General features: G+C 35.6%; 2 protein-coding genes across 2 annotated transcripts in view; one reads left to right on the top strand and one right to left on the bottom strand.

The window, feature by feature from the left end:
* Positions 1–290: 290 nt before the first annotated feature.
* LOC105250974 (transcription elongation factor S-II) lies at positions 291–2,234 on the top strand. The gene is made up of 4 exons (XM_011257420.3): positions 291–485; positions 1,002–1,179; positions 1,282–1,634; positions 1,737–2,234. The coding sequence occupies exons 1-4, from the start codon at positions 417–419 to the stop codon at positions 2,070–2,072; spliced, it is 936 nt and encodes a 311-aa protein (XP_011255722.1). The 5' UTR covers positions 291–416; the 3' UTR covers positions 2,073–2,234.
* Positions 2,235–7,893: 5,659 nt separating this feature from the next.
* LOC105250972 (histone deacetylase 5) overlaps positions 7,894–17,454 on the bottom strand; it is a 53,186-nt gene continuing 43,625 nt past the window's right edge. The window contains exons 6-18 of the mRNA XM_025406401.1: positions 17,175–17,294; positions 16,550–16,632; positions 15,072–15,157; positions 13,079–13,216; positions 12,242–12,339; positions 11,993–12,130; positions 11,366–11,693; positions 10,701–11,138; positions 10,115–10,384; positions 9,351–9,697; positions 8,545–9,099; positions 8,275–8,414; positions 7,894–8,086 (exon numbers count right to left, since the gene is read on the bottom strand). Coding sequence (XP_025262186.1) covers positions 8,023–8,086; positions 8,275–8,414; positions 8,545–9,099; positions 9,351–9,697; positions 10,115–10,384; positions 10,701–11,138; positions 11,366–11,693; positions 11,993–12,130; positions 12,242–12,339; positions 13,079–13,216; positions 15,072–15,157; positions 16,550–16,632; positions 17,175–17,294 — 2,805 coding nt within the window. The 3' untranslated portion in view covers positions 7,894–8,022. The remainder of the gene's footprint in view (positions 8,087–8,274; positions 8,415–8,544; positions 9,100–9,350; positions 9,698–10,114; positions 10,385–10,700; positions 11,139–11,365; positions 11,694–11,992; positions 12,131–12,241; positions 12,340–13,078; positions 13,217–15,071; positions 15,158–16,549; positions 16,633–17,174; positions 17,295–17,454) is intronic.

Raw genomic sequence — 17,454 nt, 5'->3', positions numbered from 1 at the left:
TTAGAGTGAAAGAAAGTATGTTTGTCTCTTTCTAACTTATTGCACTAGTGCAGCAGTGCAGCTAAAACGAACAGACCCATACTGTCAAACAAGTGTCACTAGATTGCCCACGTGACCAATTCAAGAATTTTCCGATTGGTTGATCCAGTGGAAAAATTCTACGCAGCTATCACTGTGATTGGCTACAACGTTATCGTGAATAGACGAATAGCTCCCAGTAAAGAATGCCGTTTCATTGGCAGATCTGCTTACGCACATTCGTATTCGAGTCCACCATCTCGTAATCCCGGGCCACCGGCGGGTCAACGATTGCGGTTTGTACATTGTAGCGTCGACGGAAGTTTTGTTTGTCCCTCTTTCGCGCCTGTTTATAACCGATTTTGTGACTTGGCGGAACTTGGTGCAAATTCCCGACGATGAGCGCCGAGGAAGAAGTGTTGCGCATCCAGAAGAAGCTCAATAAAATGTCGAGCGGTGACGGGACGGTGAGTAAGTGAGTAAAATAAAGATCGCATCGTATATTGGACTCCGAGCCCGCGTAAGGCGAGCTTCTTCAAGGAAGGCGCTGCATTTTTTTTCAACGTCGATGTCGAACACTCGAGCCGCGTAAAGTTATACCGTCGTGACATATTCGCTTTCTCTTCAAAATAATATTTACCATAGATTACAGTCAGCATATCACACGTTATCACACACTCCATGTATCTGTTACAGAAAAGTACGTTACTTAACATATCTCAAATTTAATACCTTGGATAAGTCTCGTGTAGTTGTACAGTTTTTAATGTCTGATTGCCATATTGTATCTATTATAAGTAAACATTGTTGTTTTGTAACAATGTTTTGCTTTTTCTACAAATATCTGAGAAGCAAAAACAAATTAAAATATTGAGATGTTAATATATAGAAATATCGAGGATATACATGTATATACCGCACAAAATTAATATATTAAGATAAGAATATTTAAATATGCGCAATATAATCTCTTTGTTAATCAGGGCCAGGAACAAGCTTTGGAATTGCTCAAGATACTTCAAAAATTGCCTGTTAACTTGGAACTCTTGACTAAAACACGCATTGGAATGACTGTGAATGCTTTGAGAAAATCGAGTAAAGATGAAGAAGTTATTTCTTTATCAAAGACTCTTATTAAGAATTGGAAGAAGTTCTTATCTGGTATGTGTGTATAATTGTAGCATATAATTGAGTTTAACACATATGTAAGAAAGAGATTTATTAAGAAACATAATTTATATGAGGTATATATATAATGATTAGGATCCAAAGAGAAGGATTCTACTTCATCAAGTAGTTCAAAGAAGAAAGATGAAAAATCAGACAAGGGAAAGGAGGAAAACGATCAGAAAAAGGAAAAGGATACGACAGATGCTGCTGATGTCAAAGTGAAGGAAGAAAAGCCGAATAAAGACATTCAGAGGAAACAGGCGACCTTCCCTGCTCCTACTACGACAGATGCAGTCAGATTAAAATGCAGAGAACTATTAATAGCAGCTTTACGCGTAGATGGAAAAGTCATCGATAGTTGTGCCAGTCCAGAAGAGTTGGCAGAAGAATTGGAAGAGGCGATATATGGGGAATTCAAAAATACTGATAACAGATACAAAAATAGGGTAATTAAACATCTCATTATTTTGCATGCAAAATTTTTTCCCTTTTATGTATGTACGTAAAAATAATTATATGGATAACAATTTGATCCATTCAATTACAAGGTACGCAGCAGAATCGCTAATTTACGCGATGCGAAGAATCCTAATTTACGAATGAACTTTCTCGTGGGCGCAATTACACCTGCTCGACTCGCGGTAATGACGGCGGAGGAGATGGCAAGCGACGAAATTAAGCAACTACGCGAACAATTTAAAAAAGAGGCCATCAATGATGCACAACTTGCCACTGTGCAAGGAACCAAGACCGATTTGCTCAAATGCGGCAAATGCAAGAAACGTAACTGCACGTATAATCAGGTGCAGACACGTTCAGCCGATGAACCGATGACAACCTTCGTATTATGTAACGAATGCGGAAATCGATGGAAGTTCTGTTAAGTTTCGCTTCAATTATTATTTCTTGAATCTATGGCGCTATCGCGTAATTCGACGAAATAAATTTTTCAATCATCATCTAGAATTCGATAAAATGAATCGATTATGAAAATGTGGATCTTTATGAATCTTGTCGTAAAAAACTTTTGTTTATTAATTTTACATATATGTATAGGTATATGTATATGCACATATGTGTGTATATATATATATATGCATGTACATACATACATTTATGAAGAAATCAACAATATTTTAAATATGCAATTTTTATTGTATATCTCAAATAATGATTTCTTAAAAAAAGATATATTTCTCTACTGAGATAATTTATTTTCTCAAAATTCTATATATATTTTAAGGATTACATATATAAATCCTATTTTATCGATTTTTTCTTCAATAATTTATGAATTATCTAATAAGATAATTTATTTCTAATTGAAGATCTATATATACAACTGCTAAACAACAGTGAATGACAGATTGTACATTGGTCCATTGATTGTAGTGACACTTTCCTTGAAGAATATCAATTTCCATACTCTGTACATATTGAAATCGACTTATTAGATTTTAGCTTTGCTTAAGAGTTCAAAGTTTTTGGAGATTGTCTCTTTCCAAAGTGTGAATCTATATACATACTTATTAAAATACGTAAACGGCATTTATTTAAAGTCTTTTTATTCCAATTGTCCGATTCACGCGGTATTGATTGTTGTCACTCCACTACACGTTTTCACTTATGCATAATCATGTGGTATAAATCATTTTGTCACTGTGCTGTACGAATAATATCGGATAATGTCTACAAGAGCTATGACTTGCGTCTGTATCTCTAAAATATACAGATATGTATATCGTATGAAAGATTACTTGTTCAAACTTTCTGTGATTACCTCTCTCTATTTATAAAAAATATTCTGCATTTAGTTGGATGAGATTTCCTAATTGAAATTTTCAAGTTGCATATATTAATAAAAAATTGTTTCATCATTCTCAAGCTGCATCGCGTGTTGCAATTTTACTTAAGACATTCTAAATATGAATATATAAACTAACATATAGACTAACGTTAACACAATGACTATACTTTTTATTTAAAATTAGTTTACGAGGTACATTTATATACATAAAAAATTTATGACTATTACATTAAGCTTATGCAATATAGACAATATATTCGTGCATGTGTGTAATAACGTAACAGTAAAACTCTGTTAAAATTCACATTTATACTCGGCGCGTTCGAATAAGAACTTATAACTCATTTACGTCTAATTTGTATCAACTTGCTATGGGTGGTGATACCGGAATGTCGTAAGTTTTCTCTCTCTCTTTCTCCTTTTCGCTCTAAACAAAAATCGCGCATAACACGTAAATTACGTGCCGATTCTATTCAAACAATACAGTTTAAGAGATTAAGATCCGTATTCGTACTCCATATTATTTTTTTATTAAAAACTATCTAAATTTGTATTTCATTTTAAATGAAAAAATGTGTGTGTTTATATTATCAGACAGTCATCACATTTAATATATAATGAATAGAAGGAACTTTTGTAAATTTAAATGTTTGTAAGATTTTATCTTGTGTATTCACAATCCACATTAATCCCTTCAAAATGGTGATTTTAATTCTTAAACAAAAAAAGTTCAAATTTATATGTACAGAGTGACATTTAATATAAAATGCGGAATACGAGTACGAATCTCTCCGTGTCTTTCGGATATTTTAATAGCTTTAGATCAAGCAATAAAGGAATCAATGGTGAAGAGATGAACAAATTGGGGGAGCAGAAATATCGCAATAAACAACGTTAACCAGGTTTTTGTAGGCCCATAATATTTTTTCGTGAACTTCAAAACGGGCTCGACTGACAATCACAGGTGACACTAACGGTCACAAGTCATTCTTAAATGATAAACAAGAGAAATATGCACATCTCTCTTTCTCTCTGCTTAAAATTATTTTCCATAATATTACAATAGAGTCATTTACTGTCTTAACGATAGACTGGTGTGTGCTGCGAATCGTTCTTAACGTTCTTTTCTCTCTCTCTCTCTCTTTTGTTAATTAATTTACTGTATACACACACATAGGCTGGACTCGTATATATATTTATACTTAATATACATCGAGTCGCGATTTTTATACATGCAACATTTCCTCAGTGAATTTTTTTTTATCGGGACAAACATGTAACAGACACTTGAGATTCTTGCAATACACGGATATACAATGTACATATATGTCGGTATATTTTAATATGTATATAGAATTATATGATATATATATATATATATATATATATATATATATATAAATCTTTTTATTTCTTACATGACAAACGATATATATAATATATGCATTCTCGTATAATTCGTTTTTTAGTAGATTTGTTCTGTTATATTCTCACTTTTGTTACTTTTTTTATCCTTTTCTTCGTAAAATGCACGACACAAAAATAAATGCTTGTATCTGTGAATTATATTTACCTCTTTTTTCCTACATTCTTTCTCTCTCACCACACATACACACACACCCACATACATACATACATACATACATATACAGGCATCTCCGCGATGTACTCTTAATTAACTGTATATAGCTTAGCTTTTTTTTTTATTTTTACAAAATATCACAAAAATCACACCAGCCTTTGTTCGCAGCAAGAAACCAAGTTGTTAAAACCTTCAGAACGATTTTCTCGATTCGTTCTGCGTCTCGCCCTCTCGCACTTGATAACATTAACAACATATATTTTAACACTGTATTAATGCAACTGCACGTGCTTGTGGAGAAACATGTACCATACTATATAATTATTTTTGGCAGTGATTCGCGTAGTAACAGAAATAAAAAAATTGTATACAGTAAATATACTTATTTAATTTCCAATATGTATCGTACTGAGAATTTCACAAAGAAATGAAATGTTGAGAGAGAGAAAAATCTTTCTCGATTTATTTTAAATATCTTCAAGTATCTTGATCAATGCACATTGTACTGGATAAATGTACAGTTTTATTCATTTCTATTAATCTAATGTTCGCGAATCAAAGCTTGAGCGAGACAAATCACTCGAATTGAAATACAAATTTGACTGAAATTTTGTTACGAAATTTTAATATAATTATTTTATTATATAATTGTAATGAAATTACAATTTAGATGAAACTTATGATTTCGGATATCGCGGTCTTGTAACTCTTCTTTGTAGAAAAAGAATTTAAAAATTGTTCATGTCAACCGTATCTAATGATAACTGAATATAATCGACGGTGAATTTGCGTCGAGAAACGACATATGGCAGCTCTCAAAATCTCGGCATGATCTTAGTTCTCATGTTTCGATATTCGCACGTGCCGTTGCACATATACATTCGCACATAATCGCGCATACGACATAATATCGCTTTAAGATATAGACATCAATTTTTTTTCGTTTTTATCACGTATCACGAATTGTTGCCTCGTTTCGAAAAAAATGCTCGCGCAACTGGCAGGCAGCTTTTACAAGCTCGTAGTCCAAAATGCTCGAAGAACAGGGAAAGCGAATCGCGGACGATGAAAAACAATGAAGCGCCAGTGACCAGCACAATACGCACACGCGTTTCCAACAAATGTACAGATCGCGGCGAAGATACATCTAACGCTACTGTCTTTTATAAATACACGTTTGTCCAATTCTACCGCACGGTAGGTACTCTTCTAAGCAAGGCCTGACGTACATGCGAAAATTTTTGAAAATTCGGAGAACATTTCTCCTTTTATGCACGCATCGATGGTCTGACACTCTCTTTCCAGAGAAAGATCCGTGTATCTTATTTTTAGTTTATTCAAAAAGCGCTCGACGTAGAATCATATTCAACAATATATTGGTTTTTTCTTTTTTTTTAACTCTTCTTACAACTTTTTTACAACAAATGGATATTCCCAATGGGAAGTCTCTTCGAATCATCATGAAGAGAAAGAGGAGAGTTCGCGTATATAAAATATTCAGTTTATATTTTTTAACTGATTAACATTTTTATTTTATTATCGAAATTGTATTAGACTTTTCTTATTCATTACGAAAGAGAGACGAGGAACAGCAATCTCCCACGGTGATTACATGTAGACTGTTTTATCATTAAGCTCGCCATCTTTCTATTTAACGAGATTTATAGGAAAAATATATTCCTAGTTTTAAAAAAATTAAATTCGTATGCAAATAAAGTCATTTACGCTGTCGACCTATTACTTTTGATAACCTCGAAGATTCGAAAAATATATTCTTACAAATTCATATAAGAAATGTTGAAAATATCATAAATAAATTAAATTAAAAATAAATTAATTAATATATATACACAAAAAATTATTTAAAAAATAAATTATTAAAAAATTATATATTAAGAATATGTTTAAGAATTATTGAAAATCAAAATTTTTAAACATTTTTTTCAATTTAGTAACATTATTGCAATGTTTTATTCAGATTTTGTCATATAATTTTATAAATGTGTATTTATTGCGATAATATAACTTTCGAAGTTTCAAACTTCGAAATTTCGATTTTTGAAGATTTTAATTTCGAATCTTCGAAGTTTCAAAATTTGAAGATTTTAATTTCGAATCTTCGAAGTTTCAAAATTTAAATATTGAAGCCTTCGAAGTAAATCATCAACCCTATTGTCAACGCTTCCGAAAGTTACGAAAGGACGCTATTGTTTGTATCGGAAAATCATACATTCCTCATAATGTACGTATTATCTATGTGTCCCCGTGTTGTCTTTCGTGATAGGCGCAATATGCAAAAGGAATCTCTACGATTCGAGATACGCATTTATCGGGTTAACACAGTTTCTTTCTCAAATTCCCTGTACTTGTCTCCCTGAATGTTTCATTTAAAATACGACTCGTTAAAAGTTTGGTCTTAAGCAGATGCCTAAGATCGCAATTAGCATTCAAAAATATATATACATGAATTATTATGAATAATTAATTCTTCCTGCGAATTATCCAAGGCAACATGATGCATCAGACTTGTTTTATACAGCTGTGAGAAAGTTCGACGCCTCATTACTTACACATCGATAACGATTCAACAAAGTATTGGTGGATGTCTGTAACGGAGAATGTGTGTGTTTATATTTTCTCTAACCGAACGATGCGCTTGGTCTAAAGATTCTTTTTTAAATAGGACTGTCCAGACAGAAATAGTTTTTGCTAAAAATAACATTGCAAAATGTCTGCATTCCAGTTTTTACTCGATATCAGAATCTCGAAATCATTCGTTGTTCGTCGATAAGACACTGAGATCGAAAAATTGCCAAGCGGTATCCAATTGATGGGCAAAAGTTGTTTTTAGCTCGCTCGAATTCATTTCAATGTATTATTAGCGATTCATTAAAAAGATTACAAATCTTGCGTTCCACAATAAAAAAAAAGAAGTCTCTACAGAACGACAAATTCAATTTGCCATCCGTATGCTAATTGTACAACAATCTCGCGCTTCAAACGCGCGAAGAACAATAGAAATATTTGCAAGACTCGTAAACAACTTTTTGTCTTTATGTTAGCACAAGAAAAAAATAGGAGATCCATCCATAAGTTTGCGATGTATCATCGCAAATTGTCATTGTGTGATCTCCCGAAATATTACAGATCACTTCTTCCTTATTACTTGGCCATTATTTATCCAACTATTGCGCGCGCCTTTGTCTGAAATAAACTAAAAATTATAAATTTGGGACTCTGTGCATGAATTTGCGCTTCATGCCGTCGATCAAGTTCCCGCCAAGTGGAACAATTCCGGCTGACCGTGCGCCTGTCACAGTAGCCGTGTGCGACAATAGTCCCTCGATTTGCACTGAGAAATGCACTTCTAGTTATCCCAAAGAGCATTTACACAGTTCAATGAAAATTATGCTTTCTACATCTAGCAGAATAATCTTCATGCGTTTCATTTGGCCTCATCTTGTTCCATTGGTTCCTCGGAAACCTCTCGGGAATGTTCTGGCGTGGTTCTGTGCAAGCAAAAAATTTTTATATAATAAAAAACGCATACACACAAACATATATATAAATTTAATTATAGATTATTAATATTTAATAATATATAGAAATTATTAATAATATCTAATAATTAAATATATAATTAAATATATAAAGAAATAGACAATATATACAGCAAATAAACTTAATGAATACTAACGTGAGGTTCGTAGGCTGCTGCATAGATAGAGAGGCCATCGCAGATACCGTTTCCGTTTCGTCGTGTTCTTTTTGGCTTGCTTCTATCGCGCTCATCGCGACTGTATGAGCAGTGAGTTTTACGCAAGGCCAATGTGACATCTAAGAATGTAACATATCAAATTTTACAAAAAAAACTAAATATATACTTATATTTAATACATCTTTAAAAAAATTTTTCTTTTCACACATCTAAATATTTGGAAATAAAATAAAAAAACATCCAACCTACCTGAATGGCGATGGTCTTCTGCAACGTGTCGATGGCGTTTTGACAGGGAATTCTCGCGAGTTCTTCGTCTCGAAGTGGACTAGGCTCATCACCAAGCAGCGCCCGGACGCACTCCTGCGCCGAATCGCAGATTGCCGCCAGATCATAGCCACCTTCCAAGGCGAGAACGACTTTGCCGTCAGCTAAATTAAGTAACTGCTGTGTCATCTTGCCGAAACACGCCGGACTGACTTTGTAACCGCCCAACGGCGCTGGATGTCCCACGGCCGCGTCGAAGCCGGCCGAGACGATCACGAGGTCCGGATCGTACTCTTTGGCTATCGGCATAACGATCGTGCGAAACGCCGCGAGATACTCCGCGTCGCCCATAGGCGGATTCAGACCGCCGGACCACGCCACGTTCACATTATAGCCGAGACCCTCGCCGGCGCCGCACTCGGTGGGTCCGCCGGTTCCAGGGAAGAAATTACCGTCGTCGTGTCTGTGTATCGACAGGTACAGAACTCGCGGGTCGTCGTAAAACATTTGCTGGGTGCCGTTTCCATGATGAACGTCCTGTTCCAAGATATAAGAAAAAACTGCTTGAATATTTTATCAATAAATAGAAAGGTCATAGGCGATAGAGAGAATATTTTATCACAGAATGTGCCCGAAAATGTATATAATTGCAATATAATCTAAATTTATGTATGTATATTCGTATATTGTATGTTTATATCCGCGATATAAAGTCGTGTAAATTTAAAATAAAAGATCCCGCGTTTAATATAAAATTATGCGTGTTACATTATGTTGATGATTCTCACCCAATCTAAGATTAAAATTTTTCTAACGTCGAGTTTTTGCTGCAGAAGTCTCGTTGCAATCGCCACTGAATTGAAAAAGCAGAAGCCCATAGCCTGGTTAGTTTCTGCATGATGTCCAGGTGGTCTCACTACAGCGAAGCCATTCTTAATATCGCCTAATGCCGTTTTGAACGCAAGTTCGACGACGCATCCTACTGCCATTCGAGCGGCGGGAGCAGTATTAAGTTCGTTCCACGTTGTGTCGGAATCAACGCCAACTCCGCCGCAAGGAAGTCGAACGAAGCTCTTGATGGGTAATTGCGACAGCTTGGACATATCTAGCTTTTGTCGATTCAATGGATTCGTTCCTGCACACATTATGAAATTAGATTGATTGATTAGATAAATACATAAATAGATAAATTGCTCTCCAGTTTAAGATTCAGCTTTATTTTTTAAAGCATGATTTTTTAAATTCTCTTTCATTTCTTTAGTATTTTATCATTTAATGAGATTTAATTTATATCATCAATATGCTGCTATTAACATATTTATTCAATAATCATACAAGTCAGAAATCTTCCATATTTTAAAAATAACACAATTAGCTTCAAATAAAAAAATTTATAAAATTTTATAATTTTCTCTTTTCTAATTTAAAATTTTTCTAAATTTTCAAAATAACAATATTAATCTTAAAATTATGATACGTTTTATCTCATTTAAAGTTATTGTGGATGAAGATGAAAAAATAAGACAAAAAATAAATAAAAAGCAAGACTCACCGAATAAGAGTGCATGCGCCTCGCTGTGGCATGTTTGGATTTCTTCGAGCGAAGCTTTGCGAGAGCGCACTCGATCGCAACGCTGCAAGAGACCCGTCTCCGAGAGTCTGGCCCACACGCTCTGTAATCGGCCACCATGTTCAGGATGACCTCTGACCGTCTCGCCACAAACACACGCATGTTTCAGCATCAACGGATCATATGCTAATCCAGTAGTTGGTCGATGAGGAGAAACTCGTGCGAACATATCGCCGCTGTTGCCCTGAGGACCTTTAGATTCAAACTTTATGAGTTAAAAATATTCAAATGTCAAATTATCCGAAAATGTAATGAAATCCGTAAAAAAACAAAGATCGTTTATAAGTTGTAGATTAAACTTAGGCATGTATTATTTCTCTATTTAATCTCCGCAAAGATTGGAAGAAGGAAACATTCAAATTGCATACAGTTTGATTGAAGACAAATGCAAATCTATTCAACGCATCAAAGCCAAAACCATTCTTTATCAAAAGCATACTCAATGATTACTAAACAAGGCTCTTTTAGTGCATCTATAAAGAAAGCTCAGAAGAATTAAAATCTTTACCTAAGTGTACAAGAGGACTCGAAAGCGCTCTCGAGAGCGGTCTGGCTGATTGAGAAGTCCTACTTCCGGCGTAGACGGTTGATTCGTTCGTCTGCAGCGTATGTCTCATCATGAGATCTCTTTGCTGTTGCAAAAACTGTTCGCGATCCCTCTGCTGCTTCGAGATCTCGCTCTCTTCAGGATGATCTTTCTTTCCCGTGAGATCTATCACCTCAGACTCTTCGGTTTCCGGTGCCTCGTCCAGTTGATTAGCTTGGCCACGCGAGCCCACTCGCGTTAGCACCGTCTGACGGATCTGTTGTTTCAGATAGTTGTGTGCCTGTTGTTGATCGTGTATTTGTTTCTCCGCGAGATATTCCTCATAATGGGTGGTCGGTGCGATTATCCCGCCCTGCAACATTGGGTGACCCAGGGGCAGTGGCGCGGATTGGGTTCTACCTACGCGGTAAAAAAGAAAAAGTCGTGTAAACCTCTTGGAATCGCCGATAACATTGGTTATTGAAAAACGCGTGCTATGTTTCGCGGCAATGGCTCTCCTCGAGAAACTTTCGATGACTGTCCAGCATCGTTTTTAGAATCGCTTATCTCAAGAGAGTCCATTGTCCAATTGGAACAGGGCACGCGCACGGTGTAAGAGCTTCTACGAAGACAAAGAGGGAACATACTACCTAAAGGCCGGTGACCAGCCTTATGAAGTCTCGCGTGAGCTACTTGTGTATCCGTGATTGGCGGCGCGGTGTGATACACCGTTGCCGCAGCCGCCGCCGGATGCTGCCTGCTGCCCGCTGCCGCGGACGGCGGCGGCGCCGTTTGCTCCTGCAGGTTCTGCTGGATCTGCTTGTGGATGTACGCCGGTTCGCCTTCGATGACCGTCAAGGACGGATAGAACGGTAGGGTGCCGTGCAGCATCTGACCGGTGAGCGGCATCCCGAGACGTGCCGTGAACGCGGCGCGGACTTCCGCCTCCGAAACCGGCGCCAGTTTCGTCCCACTCTGCAAGAAGAAAATAGCAACTGTCAGATATTCGAAAAGAATCCATCGACGCTGTCTTACTGTTCTGAAAACACAAAATACCGATCTTTCGAAATAAATATAACAAGTGACTTTTGCATTAAGAAAAATTGAATTTTATTATAATATTAGACTGTTATGTGTGGTTATACAAAGAAAATTCTAAGCAAGGAAAGGAAAATCATTTCAGCAAATGTGTATAAAGGGGAAGACATAACATTAAATTATGTACAACAATGTAAATCATAATGACGAAAACAGTGAAAAAAAGACAGATTTACCGATGAGCTCGACGGCACATGGGGTCTACCCAACGAGATGTTAGGCATGGACGGTGAACTGAAGAGCGAAAGATCCGAAAGGCTGCCTTGCTGACTACTACTGGTAAGACGTCCCCCGTACGCAGGACTCTCACCTTCCTGCAACAAATCCGCCCAAACATTTTCTCGCGAATATTCTCGTAATGGATGATTCGGAAAATTCATATACACGGCATAACAAAAATGTGTGCGTGTGCGCGGGAAGCTTACTTCCTGTATCGCCGTGTTGCTTCCAGCAGTGGGACTGGCTTGAGAATTGTTCACAGTCGGAGGAGAGTTAGGCCCGGATTCAGGATTGCTGCCAGAATCTGTAAAAATGTACAATTAATACGTCGGAACCTTAGTAAAGAAACAACAACATGTGTCGCCTCGTTGCGTAACAGGAACTGAATGTGCGAAATAATCGCGGATGATGATCGCGCGCTCACATTACTCGAGATCTAATCTCGCTTACTACGCGATTGTCTCGAAAGAAGACGGACGTGCGACTTTGATGAGATCTCCCGAAAAGAATCCGACTCCTCATACACCCGTAATGTAACTCGTATATATAAATCTCGACCGCGACGACGCGTGACGAGGGACCGACCCGAACAAACGACGCGTTCAAAAATGCGTCCAAAGACATGCTTCGGATCACACCTTTCGATCCGTCGCATTATTCGGGGAGTCTCTCGTCAAGCGACTCATTCAAATACCAACGGAAAGACAGCTGACAGTTTTTAGCACTAATTTACATATGTTAATCGGATAGAAGTCTAATTCATGCTGTTACAGGAGAGTAAGTAAGCAAACGTCAAAAACTCAACAGTCAATTAATCGTTCACTCAGGGTGCAATGAGAAAGAGAGAGATAGAAAGAGAGAGATAGATAGATAGATAATGTTCGGCGAATGCTCACGCAGAGGAAAAATAGAGAGAACTCTCAATCTAGGATATTCGGTAGTCCTCTCGAAAGAAGCTCGAATGTGCGCGCGCGCTTTTTATGTATGTGTGTGTGTGAGAGAGATAGACAGAGAGAGAGAGAGAGAGAGAGAGAGGAACGTACTTGCTAGTAACGACTTCCTCTTGAGGTGCGATAGCAGGCGGTCCTTCCGACGTGCCATCAGGGGTGAGTTTCTCGACGCTGCCATGTTCCTCTCCACGCGCTGTTTTAGTCGCACCTTCAGCAGGTTCGGCTCCGAGGCTGGCCAATTTTTCAGCCGGTTGTTAGTCGGTCATTGTCATACCGAAGAGGGGCAAGGGGGAAAGGGGAGGGCGGAGGAAGGTGCGGTTGGAGAAGAGGTACTCGGACTAAAAGGCGCGAGAGAGCATGATCGCTCGCATTCGCTCGCTCGTATTATCGTTTTGCTGGCGCGTACGAAATCGCGAAAAAAAGCTCGCGAAATGAAAATTTTCAGAGAGGCCTCCTCGTGACACTCGCCTGGTTTGCGCGTCGATTTGTAATTAAAAAGTGGAAGTCAAAGCGGGCTAAATGTCAAGCGGTTAAAATGTCAAAAATGATATTTTTTGAAGTAACAAACGAGTGAGAGTGAGGTACGTTTGCAAAAGTACTATGTATTAATTTATTTAGTGTGTATTTAAGCAAGTTAAGAGACGTTAAATCAAGCAGTTTGAGATATCGAATTAGTAAATATTTCCGCAATCATACACGAATGAAATTTATGATATCCTCTCTTGTTGTAGTATTTCTGACACTTTGACTTCTACTTTGATTGGGCGAAGAAAGCTCTCTCGCGAAATAATGAAGATGGAAAGCTTTTTGCACGGTGAGATGAAATCCATTATTAAAAGATAAAAGAAGAAGAGATAATCTTAGAACTATTAGACGAATGAGAAGGAAATTCCTCAGATTCAATTTATAAGAAATTCTTGTACGGGGACTGAAACCTTAATTTAAAATTTAAATTATGTAAAATTCTGTAATTGCAACGCTATAATTATAATTTTATACTAAATTTTTATACTAAATTTTTGTGATAAAATATACACACAAAAAAATGCAAGTAACTTTTTTTTATATTTACCACTATCATTGCGTATATTTTCATATAAAAAAATAGTTTTTCACGATTATATAATATGAAAATACACGAGTAAAAATATTGTCAATCAAATATTTCTTCATTTAATTCTTTTGCGATCAAATATCGAATATAAACAAATATAATAAAACATAATTTATTATAATAAAAAAAAGTTAAATATGAAAAAAAATAAATTCTCTTCCAGTGCTAACAATATAATTATCTTTTAATACTTATCGAGAGAAAAAGATATATCTTCTATATTTCTTCCCAGATTTCTCTTTGCTTTTTCAATTCTATGAGCTCGTGGAAATCGTACCATTTATCTTGATGTAATGGATTGCGTCGCGAGAAATAAAGATGCTATTTTTAAAGAATAAAAAGAATCACTGAGGGGACAAGAGAGACTACTCGTCGCGTGCGTGCTTTCTTACTGTGGAAGCTGCAAGTGCTTTTATTTATATACAAGTTATACATTGGTGCTTTCTTCATATAAGTATGCGCAATCGGCGAATTAAAATAGGCGATTATTCGTTCGCCAAGTGATCGATATAAATTACAAGCACGTGCGCACGCATCTCAACGAGAGCCAGCGAACGGACAAACGATCCTAACTTTTTTTTTAAGCCGGGCAGGCATAAATTAAAAGTGTCACGTGCACAGAGGGAAGACGAATATTCGCGTAAACTAATTCGGGGACTCGGATCGCGAATAATTAATTCAGAGATCAAACACGCCGACGTATCGACTTGTCGTATGGTGTCGACGTTATCACCGGATAATCCGATCGAGCGAATCTTGTTTCGAAGAAGAGAATCGCACACATTGTCTTTCTCTATATTGACGGATAAAATCATAATCGGAAAAAGCAAACATCATATATATTTATATATATCGACGTAAGCTGCTCTGGGATTCAACTCGGTTCTCGGATAGCGAAACACCATGCTTTAGTAGACACATTCTATCGGCACACATAAACTACCTGTACGAGAGCTATGCATAATACTGCACCGATTGTGGTTCCGAACTCTGGACTGGGCATTCGATATGGATGCGCCGCATTCGTGGTGCTGGATGATTCAGATTGTGGTTGCAACCTGGACAAAGAAAAAATTCCAAACACGCTGTTTATATTAAAATTATTAATATCCAAAACAAATTATTAATTAATATTTTATAATAAATTATTAATTAATAATTATTATTAATTAATAGTCTAGGAAAAGAATAATGGAATATAAAGTACACTCAAAGAATATGTTTGCAATTTTTAATAATTACACATGATTCGTATGATTTAAAAAGTAAAATATAAAAACATTTCAAATGAAGGTTAAATAAAATTCAACTATATTAAATCACTATCATTTTAACAAGATAAAAAGCGCATAATTTTTAGTAAAATAAAATTAATTTTTTTAATATCGCAAATTTATATTTTATATATTTAAGTATTTTATATATTTCTTTATATTTCTTATATTTTCTTAATAAAGAATTATTTAAGTAATTTTAATTAAGTAAAATTTAATTTATTTGAGGGATATTAATCTCGTTTGCGTGAATCGTATTAACATTTTCATAAGTTGGAAATAATTTTTTCTTACGACTTGCCCTGAGATAACTTAGGCGAAGTGAAAGATATGATATTTCGAGTATAAATAAGTCGAAATATTGCGTATGCACATCTGAGACAGGGATTATCATCGGCGGGGACAAGGAAATAACGTCGAGAGCACTTTGGCCGTTGCTAAATGGAAAACTGGGCCAGGTTGTGCTATTACCGTTACTTCGTCGGCGGCGGCGAAGACTAACGACAACGATCGCGACGCGACCCATTAAAATCGAAACTACGTGCAAATTTTGATTCGGTGCCGTCAAAACCGATCGGGACATCGAGAGAAGCAAAGCTTTTTTTAGCTTCTTTTAATTATCCTAAAAATGGAATAATATAATATCTGGCGACCTGTCTCTATTTTCAAAAATAAAAAAGGACATAAATATTCATGGCTACTCTAATTATAAGAGAGACATGTATGCGGTAAATAAAAGTATTTTTAATATATATATATTTGTAATAAAGTGAAATTTGAAAGTTCTGTATCTCTAAATATAATACCATAATATATTTTTTCTAAGCACTTGTTCCTAATAGAGGAGATGAATTCTTAGAAGAATAACATCTACAGAAATCTTCCTTAAATTTACAAGTAAAAAAAAATATTTGACAAAAATGGTTTACACTAATGATCGAACCTCTTACTTTCCCAAAATAAAATTCATTCAATATTAAATGGAGAATAAGATTGTATTGACTGTATGTGTGTGTGTCAAATTTTATTTATAAAAAAAGCAATTTCTATACAAGAAAATCTTTCCGAATCCAAATATATCAGAATTCAAATACATCAGAACCACACACATTTATCAAAATATCTCAAGATATAATAATTTTATTTTATTTCACCCCGTATCACATATTAACTTACCAGCTCCTGTATCCGGGTGTACCAGGTACAGCTCCGTTCGCCGCAGCGGCTGCCTCTCTCTGCTTCTTGTTCACCAGGAAGCTCTATAATCGTAAGCACTTTGTAAATAGAGAATCGTGTAGACTCGCATGACAGATTCAGAATGCATATCGCTTATTTTGTTAAAACTCGGAAAATCAATACTTAAACTCAGCTCGTCTGATAAACTCCTCTACTTCTTTGACTTCTAATTAGACTATTTTTCAGAAAAATTAAAATAAAATAATTATTTTATGTTAACGTAAAAAATAAAAGCTTATTAACATTTTTAATTTTTAATTCGATCTACGCTAAATCATTTATTTTCTCTTTTTTATATTTCTTGCTAAAAATTGTTTATCGCACACATAGTTTTAAAATAATATCGCTTCTTGATAGACAATGTTATGAATATATTTTGTAAAGAAAATCGATAAATAAAGGTAACTTCTTGCATAAAATTTTCAATTCGAATGTGCTAAAAATTTATATACATATATTATGATTATAAAATTATATACATACTATAAATATAATATAAAAATATGAATATAAAATTATATACATATATTATAATTTTTAAAAAAATAAAGAAACAAAAACTTACCTGAAGGCGTTGCTTGACTTCTGTGGACGCGTTCGCGCTGTGATCGTGTTTGTCCTTCTTCCTGAGAGCCTCCAGTCTGTCCTTTTCTCGTTTCTCTTCTAGCTTCTGCTGCTCCCAGAGCTGCGGCAGAAACAAATTCTGTTCTGAGAAAATTTTCATTTTTATTAGTTTCATCTATATACTTTCATCTCGAAAATATTATCACAGGATTTTAAAAATGTAAAATTGCAGTTTTTATTCATGATTGGCGAGAACTATGTTCGATCAAAAACAATTGTGC

This window comes from Camponotus floridanus, unplaced genomic scaffold (genome assembly GCF_003227725.1).
Source record: "Camponotus floridanus strain SB8 unplaced genomic scaffold, Cflo_v7.5 scaffold141, whole genome shotgun sequence".
NCBI lineage: Eukaryota > Metazoa > Arthropoda > Insecta > Hymenoptera > Formicidae > Camponotus > Camponotus floridanus.
The sequence above is the reverse complement of the archived record's forward strand: the minus strand, read 5'-3'. Positions and strand labels throughout refer to the sequence as shown.

Coding starts and splice junctions, on each gene's coding strand:
- LOC105250974 (XM_011257420.3), top strand. CDS start 417: ATGAGCGCCGAGGAAGAAGTGTTGCGCATCCAGAAGAAGCTCAATAAA. Junction 486..1,001: donor TGTCGAGCGGTGACGGGACG/GTGAGTAAGTGA, acceptor TTTGTTAATCAG/GGCCAGGAACAAGCTTTGGA. Junction 1,635..1,736: donor ATAACAGATACAAAAATAGG/GTAATTAAACAT, acceptor TTCAATTACAAG/GTACGCAGCAGAATCGCTAA.